The sequence below is a fragment of the Thermothielavioides terrestris genome, chromosome 6 (genome assembly GCF_000226115.1).
Source record: "Thermothielavioides terrestris NRRL 8126 chromosome 6, complete sequence".
In the NCBI taxonomy this organism is placed as follows: Eukaryota; Fungi; Ascomycota; class Sordariomycetes; order Sordariales; family Chaetomiaceae; genus Thermothielavioides; species Thermothielavioides terrestris.
Genome location: NC_016462.1, coordinates 1167485 through 1180422, shown reverse-complemented (window position 1 = coordinate 1180422; position 12938 = coordinate 1167485). Strand labels below are relative to the sequence as shown.

General features: G+C 43.5%; 2 protein-coding genes across 2 annotated transcripts; one reads left to right on the top strand and one right to left on the bottom strand.

Annotated features, from left to right (window-relative positions):
- Positions 1-8580: 8580 nt before the first annotated feature.
- On the bottom strand, positions 8581-10161 carry THITE_2123477 (uncharacterized protein). The gene has a single exon (XM_003657564.1). The coding sequence runs from the start codon at positions 9892-9894 to the stop codon at positions 8695-8697; it is 1200 nt and encodes a 399-aa protein (XP_003657612.1). The 5' UTR covers positions 9895-10161; the 3' UTR covers positions 8581-8694.
- A 1044-nt stretch (positions 10162-11205) lies between these two features.
- THITE_2123476 (uncharacterized protein) lies at positions 11206-12440 on the top strand. Its single transcript, XM_003657563.1, has one exon. It carries the CDS (start codon positions 11462-11464, stop codon positions 12014-12016), a length of 555 nt encoding a protein of 184 aa, XP_003657611.1. The 5' UTR covers positions 11206-11461; the 3' UTR covers positions 12017-12440.
- The last annotated feature ends 498 nt before the right edge of the window (positions 12441-12938 follow it).

The following is a 12938-nucleotide window of genomic DNA, read 5'->3' as shown; positions in this document are numbered from 1 at the left end:
ACCTTATATAGTAGACCTAGGATAACGTTGTAGACAACAAATATATATAGATAACAACAACTATATAATCGGAGCCTAGTAGTAAGGAACCAATAACAAAGACACTAATAGAGGATAAGTATAAGCTACCTACTAAGTAGAAGTTCTATATACTATCCTATAGTATCGAAAGACTAGACGATATCCTATATATTAAATCAGTAGTAGGGGTAAACGTCTATAGTAGAGATAAACGGTATATAGAAGAGATAAAGGCACTACTAGACAAGTATAACGTTTTCTATAACTATAGTATTGTCCCTATACTAGAGGATTAGAAGATGAGAATTCCACTTATCAACGGATAGTAGAATTAGTTTAAGCCTATTCGAGTTTACCCGCTAAACGCTAAAGACTAAGCGATCGTCGACGAAGAATATAACAAACTATATATATAAGGAAAGATAGACTTTATAGACTAGCCAACCTCTATCGTTTGCCTAGTCTTCGTAGTCTATTGTATAGTTGCTAGAAAAACAAAAGGTAGAGCTATAGTGGACCTCTAGCCTTTAAATACGTTGGTAGTACCGGATATATATCTATTGCCTAACTAAGACGACATTATAAATATAATGATAGGCAATACGATCTTTATAGTATTCGACGCCTCTAAATTCTTCTTCTAGCTTCTAGTTGTAGAAGAACACTATAACTATATAGTAGTTATTAGTCCTAGAGGTTTAGAACGTTTAAACGTTGTACTAATAGGATTTAAAAACTCATTAGCTTTTATATAGCGCTTTATAGACTATTTGTTCTATAAGTATAAGCACTTTGTATATATCTATATCGACGACATTATTATCGCTAATAAGAATATAAAGGAGTACCTCAAGTACGTTAAGATGGTTCTTAATATCCTCGACAAGGTATACGTTTATATTTCGGTAGAAAAATCCTTTATAGCCTACCCGTCAATGAGACTGCTTAGCTATATAGTCAATAGCGAAGGAGTAGCTAAGATGGACAATAGGATCGCTATATTTAAGAAACTTAAGTTCCCTAATACCCTTAAGACCTTAGAGTAGTACCTTAGTATAGCTAGATAGCTATATAAAGGTATCCTATAGTATATAGCGAAAGCGTAGCCTCTATAGGATTGTAAAACTAAATTCCTTGCCTAAGGGAAAGTAAACGGAGACCTTTCTATCGCTAAGTCGAAGAACACTAGGAAGGTATTTACCTTGAACGCTAAATTCGAGCCTACGCTAATAGAACTAGAGTCCTTTAGGTTGCTATAGGAACACCTATATAAGTAATACTTCCTATATTATTATCGTCCTAATAAGCCGCTATTTATTAAGCTTGACGTAAACGACAAAGGATATAGAGCAATCGTCTTTTAACTCTATAGCGAATAGGACGGTACTAGTATCTTTAGCTAAGATATCCTAAGTAGCGAGATCTAGCCTATTATATTCTTATCCTACCTAACTTCTAATATAGAAAGGAAGTATAGGAGTATAGAAGTAGAAGTCGCTACTATTATATAGGCAGTTAGAAAGCTCTAAAAAATAATATAGTTAAACCAATATCTTATAAATATCCTAATAGACTATATAGCAACTAGAGGTATTGTAAAGTATACGTCTCTCGCTACTATAGACCTTGCAAAGGCCAACCTAAAGCTCGCTAACGCTATAAACTAGCTATCCTAGTTCGACTTTAACATTTTCTATATACTAAGAAAGCTCAACGTTATACTAGACGCCTTATTACGCTTGCCGACCTTCGAGGAGGACGCCCTTAACGAAACCTAAGACGCTACTAACGAACTAGAGGATATTTGGTCCGCTACCTAGATTAATATCAAGGAATACTACGCTATAGACATTAGTACCTTCGAACTAGTTATCAATAACGAATTTAAAGCTAAGTTAACTATAGTTTACCCTAACGACCGTTAGTACAACAAGATTATTAGGAGTCTCTATAATATAGAAGAACAAGCTAAGAAGATCGCTAAGTAGAGAGAATATAAAGAGCGAGAAGGAGAGCTATAAAGAAAGTAATACTAAAAGCTATGGCTTAGACCCTACGAACTAAAGGATAGTCTCCTCTACTATATCGACTATAAAAGAGTAAAGAAGCTTTATATCCCTAGTAGCTATATCAAAGATATTTTTACTATAGTGTACAACAATACTTACTACTTCGATATAGACAATATAATAGTGAACCTCTTAGCATTTACGTTTAATTGAAAGCGCTAGATAGTATATAAGTATATTTGGCATTGCTCTATATATAAAGAGAACTAGACCTTGAGAGAACTGAAGCCTAGAGACCTTCAACTAATTTGGACATCGCTATAGCCTTTCTATACTATTACTATAGATTTTATTGTCGGTCTGCCTACTATACTCTCTAAAGGGACATTATAGTCAATGAAAAAGTACTTAATCCTCAACGCTATATACACCATTATCTATAAGTTTAGTAAGAAGAAGCTTCTTATAGCTAGAAACGATAAAATGTCAATAGAGGAATAGGCAATTATAATCCTTAGAGCGCTAATATATATAGATTAGGGACTCCTAGTATAAATCATTAGTGACCGAGATACTAAGTTTACCTCTAACCTATAGAAAGAAATCTTTTGTATCCTAGGCGTTAGCCTCCTTTTCTCGATAGCCTATTATCCCTAGACGGACGGTTAGTTAGAGAGGACAAACTAAATAGTAGAAATCGCTATCTATATAGAAGCTATAGAAAAACTAAGAACGCTATAGCCTCTACTTCTCCCTACGTTATAGTACAACCTCAACAATATGCTTATAGTCACTATTGGAAGATCGTTGAACGAGTTAGTATATAGCTTTAAACTATACTCTATCCTAGATATACTTTACCGTAAGAAGGGCACTGTTACCTTCGCCAAAGCTATCGATATCCTTAGACAACAATACTAAGAAAAAGTAGTGGAATAGATCGATTATATAAATACTATTATAAAGATATATTACAACGACAAGTATATACCTACTAAGTTCGAAGTAGAAGATACTGTTTATCTATAATTATATAACGGATACTATCTTCTAGGAAAGCCTAAACGAAAGTGGTCGCTATAGCGGGTAAGACTATTTAAAATTATCTATAAAATTGATAAAAACGCTTATAAATTTGACTTCCTAGCTAGTTGGAAAGTCTATCTTATAGTTTTAGTTTCCTAGTTATAGAAACCGGATTAGGGGAAAGACCCTTTTAGCTATAACGTAGAGCCCCCTAGCTCTATAATTATTAATAGAGACGAGCATTAGGAAGTTGAGAGAATTGTATAACGGTATATCACTTAGAGGAACTAGAGACCTAAAGTCGAATATCTAGTACAATAGAAAGGATTTACCGCTAAAGACAATTGGTAGATCCTATATATCTAGCTTATTAACAGTGTTAGGGAACTTGTTAAGGAGTATAAAAAGGTGTACCCTATTAACTAGGAGAAGGAACACTATAATAAGGGCATCGCTATTAAAGAATAGAAGGAAGTGAAGGAGATTCCTTAATCCTAGAAACGAATTGTCGTTGAGCTACTATAGAGGAAGGGCAACGACTATTAATAGCTATACTGTTATTGACTTTCCCTTTCTTTCTTTCCTATTTCCCTCTCTTCCTTTCGTTTATTTACACTTTCTTTGTTAGAACATATTCGCTTCAATATATCTATTATCGCTATACCGCTACTAGACGTATAAGCGCTGTCCTCTATCTTATAGATCTCCTAGTTTTTCCTCTCTTTACCCTTTATTTAGACATTACTAACGCTTTTAGTTATAAAACTATAGTCATTTAGTTTGTCAAGCACTTTGCTTATCCTAGTTTTCCTATATATAGATTTGCTACTAACCTTGACCTGCAAATGGTTAGAGAAAGCTATCCTATTGCTATAAAGGTATAGGGCTTCGAGCTTCGAAGGTACAATGTTCTATTCTCTAGCTATCGTTAGATAGCAACACTGTTTATTGGCTATAGGCACTACGCTATTGTTTTTATTTACTTCTAGAACGGCCTAACGTAGGCTACTACAATTTCCTTTCTTTTTATATATTAACCTCAATATATCTATCTTCCCTAACAATTCTTTATCGTAATCATTCGTGTTTACTATATAATCGATCGTTAAACCTTCTTATTATTGAGCTATATATATTTATACGAGCTGCCGTCAATCGGTATACATTTATACTATATTCGTAACTTAAAACAATCCGCTATACGTTCTTACGATATCTACGTCAACGATAGAGGCGACTATATAGTCGATTCTCTTAGCTCGCTAACGTTATCGAGTAGCGAAGTACTTAAGTACAATTATATCGATATTACTAAGGGAGATACCCAACTAGCCTTCGTTATATATAAAATGCTTCCCTATATATAAAAGACTCTCGCTAAAACCTATACTATTAGTACCTAAAAAAGAGAGAGCGTTCGCCTCGCTATAAAGTAAGTGGGAGGTACTATAAAGAAAGTTATCAATATAGTCGATACCCCCTTATATACTATAGAAGCGTATATATCTTGCTAGGCTATAACTAAGGACGTCGCTACTAAAGCTGCCTATAACAATGAAATGATAGCTATTAAGAAAGTCGATATAGCTAGAGCGATCTAGAACAATTTGAAAACTATATATAAGAAACAGGAGTAAGCCGCTATCTTAGGCCCTATTGTCATTCTAGACGACGAGCTTAAAATCACTAAGGACTATAAGGAAGCGCTAGATAGCGACGTAATATAAGAGTACCTCAACGCTCTTCTTATTTACAAGTATACAAAGGGAGAACAACCCCTCCAATATACGCCTAGGATCTAGTACCTTATTATCGATAATATTGCAATCGCCTATATATAGTGTAAAGAGCCTTAGTAAGCTATATATATCGTATCTAATAATGAAGTAGTTGTAAGCAATGACGACTAGGATACTTTGAACAACGATAAGGCCAATTATATAAACAATAAAGAGGATATAGCTATAAAGCTATATTGTATTCTAGAGCTATAAAAGACCTATATATTCTATAGTTATTCCTATCGCTTTATAAAAGCTATAAACAAGTATATCGCTACTATAAGCGAGGCACTCGCCTATATACGTATAGACTTCGGCTATAACGAAGAATATATAGCTAAGTTTACAATGTAATTCGCTAGATTCTATTGTATAGTCCTAAAAAAAGATCTTAGTAACAAACTAGCCGGCTTCGCTTACAACTTATATATCTATAGGATCAAAGGCATAGTTAAAAAGGCCTTTAAAGAGTTCTAGGAGATTAGAATAGTAACTATAAGCTATATACCAACCGCTATCGAGATCCTTACTTTACAATATATATCGTCTAAAGGGGAAGGCAACCTATCTATTAATACGATATTAGTAGAGCTTAGCCTAGTACATTACAACAATGCTAAAGCTATAGATATAATAAGCGGTACTAGTTATATAGTTACTATAAACGATACTATTATTAAATCCCTCTAGGCTAATATAAAGACCGTATAGGCGTTTACTAAAGACCTATTGCATTTTATATAGAAGTACCAAGTATATATCAAGGAAGTTGAGAACGTCGCTATAGAATCTATAAGATATATCGACGCTATAGATATAAATAGGAACGCTAGATATATAGAGCTAAATACCTTTGCCTTCTAGGCCGACCTAGATGAAATGTACTATTATTAGATTAAAAAGATTAGCGATATATAGCAAGCCTATAACAAGACTATAATAGAACTCTATCGTATAAATAATACGCTCTATAAAGACGTCGATGCAATTATATATATAACCTCTAATATATAAGATATTATCTATATAAGTTTATCGAAGTATATACAAGACCTCGAGCGCTATATAACAATCCTCAAGGCCTATACGATTATATTAGACGTAATTCTTAGTGAGATAGAAATTATAAGATAAACTATTATAATCGTCTAGCCTAATAAACACTAAGAACCAATACCTAAGGTCAGCTAAGCTACAACCATAACGGCTATATACTCTACTAAGACTACGTAGCCGCCTACCTAAAGGACGTCTACTAAGGTACCTATCGCTAAAGTTGCGTCGTCAATTGTATCGACGACATTAGCTAAAACTCTATAAAGCTAGCGCAATAAGAGTATCTATTCAACGTTAGGAGCTAAAATGGTCGAAGTCACCGCTACTAAGCGCTAGTATAAAGTAACTATTAACGACAAGGTGTAGGAGACGCCGATATATCCTTCTAAGAAGCTTAAGAAGACGCTTACTTCTACTAAACGTAAAGCGGTAACAAAGGCCTTCAAGGTCGGAAGAGACGACCTTTATACTAGTGATAGTACGGTCGATTTCGATAAGTAGAACAAATGAATAGATATATCGTAATAGAGGACTTCGCTATAGGACGAGATGACGGATATAAAACCTATATAAGGTATAATGTAGATTAGTTTTCTTCCCTTTCTATACGCTCCTTCGTCCTATATTGAGTTCTATAATAATGGCGAGGACGCTATCTTTTTCTTCTTGTCCCTAGGCACTTGTTATATACAACTGTAGTAAGGGCACCTATAACTGTACTACGGTTAGGGGTAACGAGCGTTCCCTTAAAAAGGGGAACCTCACCTAGAACCCCTTTGTAGGAGGATAGACTACATCAATATACTTTTGTAATATATACTAGTGTTCAGGAGTGCCGCCTTATTAGCTAACGAGGCTAAGAGGCATTGATCTTTCTCACCCTTATACGTTTACCGTTAGATGGTTACTAAGCACTATCGGTGTGTAACAAAAAGCTTATAAAGTTATACTATTATCCTATTTAGAGGGCTAATCGCCTAGTAAGCTAATAAATAAGATATAGTAACTATATCGACTATAGAGGTAGAGTTATTAACATTTATATAAGTAACGAAAGAAGGTATATTCCTTTAACGCCTATTAAAGGTACTAAAGATCTATCTAGATAATAAAATCCTATTGATCTAATATAATAATAAATAGACGATCTAGCTAATTAATACTAAGATGCCTATACTATAGACGAAGCTAAAATATATCGATATTTATAACTACTAGCTATACTAAGAAGCTTAGAATAAGAGAGTTAGTATAGATTATATATCCTTAAACTAGATATTAGCCAATAGCCTAACAAAGGCACTAGAACTAGAGCCCTATAGAAAGTTTATAGAAATATTTAATCTAATAGATATCTAAGCCCTTATTGAGATCTACGCCTACTAGGCAATATAGAAGAAAGAAATATAAAGCTAAAGGAAAGCTCTAGCTAAATAAAAGGTTTAGTTTACAATATAATATATAGGATTAAGAAAGATAGATATATAAAGCTTAGTAGATCAAGGCGATAGTAGAAGGACCTTAATATTATAGAATTGCTAGATTAGGAAGGATATAGTGTTAGGAATAGCTTCGTAGATTACTAGATTTAGTAGGCCAAAGCCGGAGGCTCGACCTAGGGGGGTATATTAGAACTAGCCTAGCCTAAGGTAGTGGGCTAGCCCACTGAGATTAGGATCTACCAGCTTAATGCCCAACTGCCGCCTAAGACTAGGCTCCTGATCAGGAGAACTCTCCTACAATACAACATCCTTAACACCACGATTGATTCCAGTTGTACGCATTGCTTGCATCGTGATAGCTTCATCTTCCTGAGCCGGCGTAGCGGTTCCAACACAAGGCAGAGCCTGGAACTCCTCCACCAGAAGCAGAAACCTTTGAGTGCCTTTTATCCCGCAATCATTATAAAGCCTAGCAGTGGTTCTGCCACAAGACCCGTCGAGTCAGCATCCTTTCGTGCCAGTGAATCACGCCATGGTCTACCTTAGGTAGTGGTGTAATCTCTGTTTCGCACTTTCACAAGTCCTCTTCCAGGCTGTTCAGCGATCTTAAGAATTCCGTGTGTGCGTCCAAGCCCGCCCCTTTACTCCTATTGCTTCGGGATATATCTTTGCTTTTTGGGCATTCGTTTGCCACTGGCAGAGCAGCTAGGTTCTTGCTCGCGAGCATGCTGGTTCCCATCCGAAGACTTCCCTCGCGGTCCAGGTCTTGACCGTCTCTCAGAGGCAATTGCTGGGAACCTGCGGGATCAGAAGGACGATCCCAACGAGGTGTTGCAACGTATCAATACTCTTAAGTATGTCCTCTTGTTCCTGAACATTAACAATGCTCTATCCCTATGTGGCCTTCTATCGAAGGTGGTCTTCATGTACGGTGACATGCTTGCTTCGGCAACGCCGGCAGCAGGTGCGTGCGTGAAAAAATGCCCTGGAAGGGCAACCCATCCTTCGCCCGAAGGTCAGATACCGTTCCCAGGTACTTACTGCCTTTACAAGACTTCCAATGCGCAGTGAACCCCTGACGCCATGCTGTTGTTGTCCTGGTAGCCCTCGTAGTCGCAGATCGCCACCCATCCCAACTAGGCCGTATCAACCAGGTCCTATCCACCCCAAGTTCATGCAATTTCAAATGCTGATTGTCCCGTCATAACTCCCGTGGACGCATGACTGATAAGCCCGCCGTCATATGAAAAAACCCGTGATGCTGAAAGTCGAGACCTTGCGCCGCTTCATCTCCTGGTATCGTCCCAAACGCCCAAAAAATGCATCCCAAACGCCGTGGTTTGTCTGAAACAGCCCCTCTCAGGCACAATCCATCTCGTTCTCACTCCGCGCCGCACCAGTCCCACCAGTCTCCGGTTGCCCCGGAAGATTGACGCCGGCCGCCTTGCCGGGTTTTCCCTCCCCCTCTACTTCCACTGACCGCCTGCACACCGGGCAGGTGTTGTGCAGCTTCAGCCACGGCATGACGCAGTCTCCGTGGAAGAAGTGCCCACACGGCAGCACGGCCGCCTTGTCGCCCTTGACCATGTCGTCGACGCAGACGATGCACTTGGCCTTGCCGTCGTCGTCGCCGCGCCCCGCGAGCATCGCGTCGTCGAGTTCGCGCGTTTGCAGCCGGGCCAGGGCGTCCGCCGACGCCGGCGGCGCCCCGCCGGGCTGCAGCTGGTCGCGGAGCTGCGTGAGCACGCGGTCGAACGCCTCCTGCGTGTAGACGGCGTCGCCGAAAACGGCGTTCGCCGGGTTGAAGAGCGAGGCGAGCAGCTGGCCAAGCATGTCCGTGCGCATCACTGGTTGCGGGCGCGCTTGGCTTGCTTGCGGAGGTTGCTGCTGTTGAGCATCGTTCTGCGGAGCGTCGGCGGGCTGGCTAGATTGAGTGGCAGGGTCTGCTTCGGCAGGAGGGCTGTTGTTTACTGTCGGAGGAGGGGCGGATGGGAAGACGGTGACATGAGGGAAGAAGTGCATGCCCCAGAAAGTCACCGGCTGCACGTTCTCTGCCCGCGGAGGCGGGTTTTCGGTAGCAGGCTGGGGAGGTGGGTTGTTCGTCACGAAGGTGATAAACGTGACAGCGGGTACGGCCTCAGTGGTGGTGAAACGGAAGGTAAACCGGGGGAGATGGCCGCCGGTGTGCGGTGCATTGTTCCCCGAGCCGTTGGCTTCGCTGGCTGAGTTCCCGGCCTCACCGGCCGGAGGCTGATGAGGAGCCGCGGGTGACTCTTGGCCGGCGCTTGGCTCGGGAGCACGCGGCGCGGCATCTGGACTGGCCACGCCTTCCTGTTGTCGGTTGTGAAAGTGGCGCGGATCATTCTCAGGGGTGATCTGCGTGCTTGTTAGTGGTTGCTGCCTAATTGCGATAAGAGAAGGGCTGGAACTCGGCCGTACGATTTCTGTCGACGAGCTCATGCACTGGGGGCATTCGATGCTCTCGCCTGCTCTCTGCCACTGATGATGGCAAGCATGGCAGTACATCGCCTCATGGTCGTGACTGGCTTGGTCGGCCATTGCGCCTGCTGTCGCGAAACGCCCCCTGCAAAAAGTGACTGCAAGCAGATCTCTCGAAATGCGGTCGGTCGGTCGATTGATTAGTTAGGTGATTATTCGATTGGAAAGGCGCTGCGACGTGATCCAGCACCCGCAGCACTTGCCGATTGAATGGTGTGTTGCGACCGGATGTTGTTTGGTTTGAAAGGAGGCCAAATGTGGTTCGAAGCGCGTTAGTTCGCCGCCAGCTTATAAAGCGTGACCCCAGCCGCGGTGGCCAGATTGCGGACTGCGAAGCCCCGATTTTGTGGTTGGTTTCTGGAAGGTGCGATCACCTGCTGACATATTCCGGCGGTTTCCGTGGCGATGGCTGGGACCAATCAGAGCCAAGTAACAATCGACTTTGGCAGATGGAGCTCGAGGGACGGTCCTCGGCGCTTATTGGTCGCCCAGTCATTCAGCAGCTACAGTGGGGAAATGCGCTAAGAAACGAGTCCTGTTTTTGCGTGAACTGCCCTGGAAGTGCTTGCAACATTGCACTTCGCGATCCAAAAACGTACCTTAGTTTTCAAAGACTCACCTCATCGCCAGGTGCAAGTTTAGATTACCAAGCTAGCGATTGCGGTGTGGCCAAATACCGTGTGCCTACAATGCCAAGCGAGACATCACCTGGTCAGCTGGTCCATAATACCAATGTAAGACTATGTAAGTAAGGTGATCGATTACCTTTGCCTTAGTTCCATCTTAGAAGTCTTTCCTCAACTATACAGCTGGTAGTATCCGAGAACCTATATGTAGTTCGTCTGCTTGTTTCGTGGTGAGGCGGATAAAAGCTTGAATAGACGGCCGTTGTCTTCCCCAATTTCGGCTTCTTGCTTGGCATGTCTTTTGGCCGAGTCCGCTGAGCTCTCTTGCCCACGCTGCCTTCCTGCTACTCGAGTATCTCCTGTTCCGATGGCAAATTAGGTGTCTTTGGCTTGTAGGGAGCAAACGAATCTGGTCCCTCACATTGTGTGTGTGGTAACACAATGTATCGGTAAGGCCCTCATTTAGCATACGTCGTATCGTGCAATTCACCTGTGTGGTGGGCGAAGTGCAAGTGCCGTTTGCTACTTTTCTTCCAAGGTGAGCAGCCTGTCATCAGTACTGATCACGCATATGACTCCTAAGGCTGAGTAGGGCGAGTGGTCAACATCATTGGCTGCATTCTCGGATTGGCGCTGAAGGATGACGCGTCCAGAGAGCAGTCTTGGCAGCTTGGCTTGGCTTGAGAAAGTGGAGTTATCAGTGGCCTGCCCCTCCCTCTCATGTTCAAGAAATCAAACGACGCTGGTCCCGATGTGTTCACAAAATAAGCTTGAAGGTGCTCCCCATCATCCAGAGGCACCCGATAGCCGAAGAAGGGAAACTCCGAAACAGTTACCAAACCAGTGATCGGAGCGCGTATCGCTGCTGCAGCGAGGGCCGGCCCATCCTCTTATCCGCGGAATTTTCTGTTTGAGCCGCAACCCAAACAACCCAACCAGCCCCCACAAGAAGACAGTTCGGTCTGCCATATCGCCCTCGATAAGACAAACACAACCACAAAATGGCCTCTGGTGACCCATCCTCCAAATCCCCCTACCCCTCGACGACGTTCACAGTCCCCGACCATCCGCCCCCCTCGTACGAAGCAGCCACATCCACCAACAGCCAGCACAGCCAGCCCACCCCGTCCACCACCACAGCCATCGCCAACCAGATCTCCTCCACCCGAAGCAGCATCTCCTCAACCGACAGCAGCAGCAGCAACAACAGCCACCCGGAAACCCGCCCGCTCCACCACCACCCACAATACCAGCCGCCGCACCCCATGACCCCGACGAGCGCGACGAAACCCACCAGGACCTGGGGCCTGGACGAGCGCACGCGCGCCAGCCTCGAGGACGCGCCGGGGTGCTGCTTCAGCACGCGCGGCGGGTGCTGCTGCAGCGACACGGGCGGGTGCTGTTTCTCGCGCGACGGCGGGTGCTGCTTCAGCGACGAGGGGGGCTGCTGCTTCAGCGACTCGGGCGGCTGCTGCTTTGGCTCCGAGGGCGGGTGCTTCTTTGGGCGCAGGGGCGGGTGCTGCTTTGGGGATCGGGGCGGGTGTGGGTGCTCGTGAAGGATGGGGAGGGGGGAGGGCTGGGCTGGTCCCGGGTGGTTGTTATGGATGGGGGAGGGGGGATGGAGCGAGATGGTTTTGGAGAGACTGAGATTGGGGTTGATTCTGGGGTGGCTGTTTGGGTAAGACGGGAGAGCGGGGAGGACGGAGCGAGATGGTTTGGAGAGACTAAGATTGGGGTTCATGTTGATGTGTAATGAGCTTGCTTGGTTTGACACGGCGTTTTGGTGGCTTGTTGGATGCAGTTTCTGATGGCCCTTCCTGACCTTTCACACGTTACCGCCTGGCCAATTTGGTCGGCTGGTGAACCATCTCATCTCACTTCCAAGCGCGAGATCGCTTATGCTTTCCAAGTGTATCCAATTATGTAAATGAGTACCGGTCTGGTGGAAAACTGCCCCTAACTCTCTCTAGGCCTGCGCCGACCAACTGCCGCCGCCGCCACTGCCCTACAAGACAAGGCAAGTACCAGGGCATCCCAACCCGTACCCGAGCAGCACGCTGCCCTGCATTATGTGTCAACGCCCTCCTTTCTCCTTTCCCCCGCCTTCGAGTTCATGACATCCTTGTCGACGGCGCTCCTTGTCCCTGTGGGACGGGCAGAGAAAGGGCAAGATTCTAGCCCCGTGCCACTGTATGTATTCGCAGCTGGGGTAGCCGAGTTGTCGAGGAATGCAAATGCGAAGCCGGACGGGTGAAATCGCGTGTTGGCACCCGCAAATGTATTCGAGTCTCTGCGATTCGCACATTTTGTGTCTCTTGATGGTTCGTTCCGACGGTAGTGCCGTTCAGTGAGTTTGGTTTGGGGCGGCGGCGTTGCAGAGCCAAATTTGATTTTGCTGTGTTGAGGACGAGTGCAAGAAAAGCAAGAAAATGGGAACTTGGAGACGTAGGCTGGTCAGAGGTTTTTTATATCGTGCTG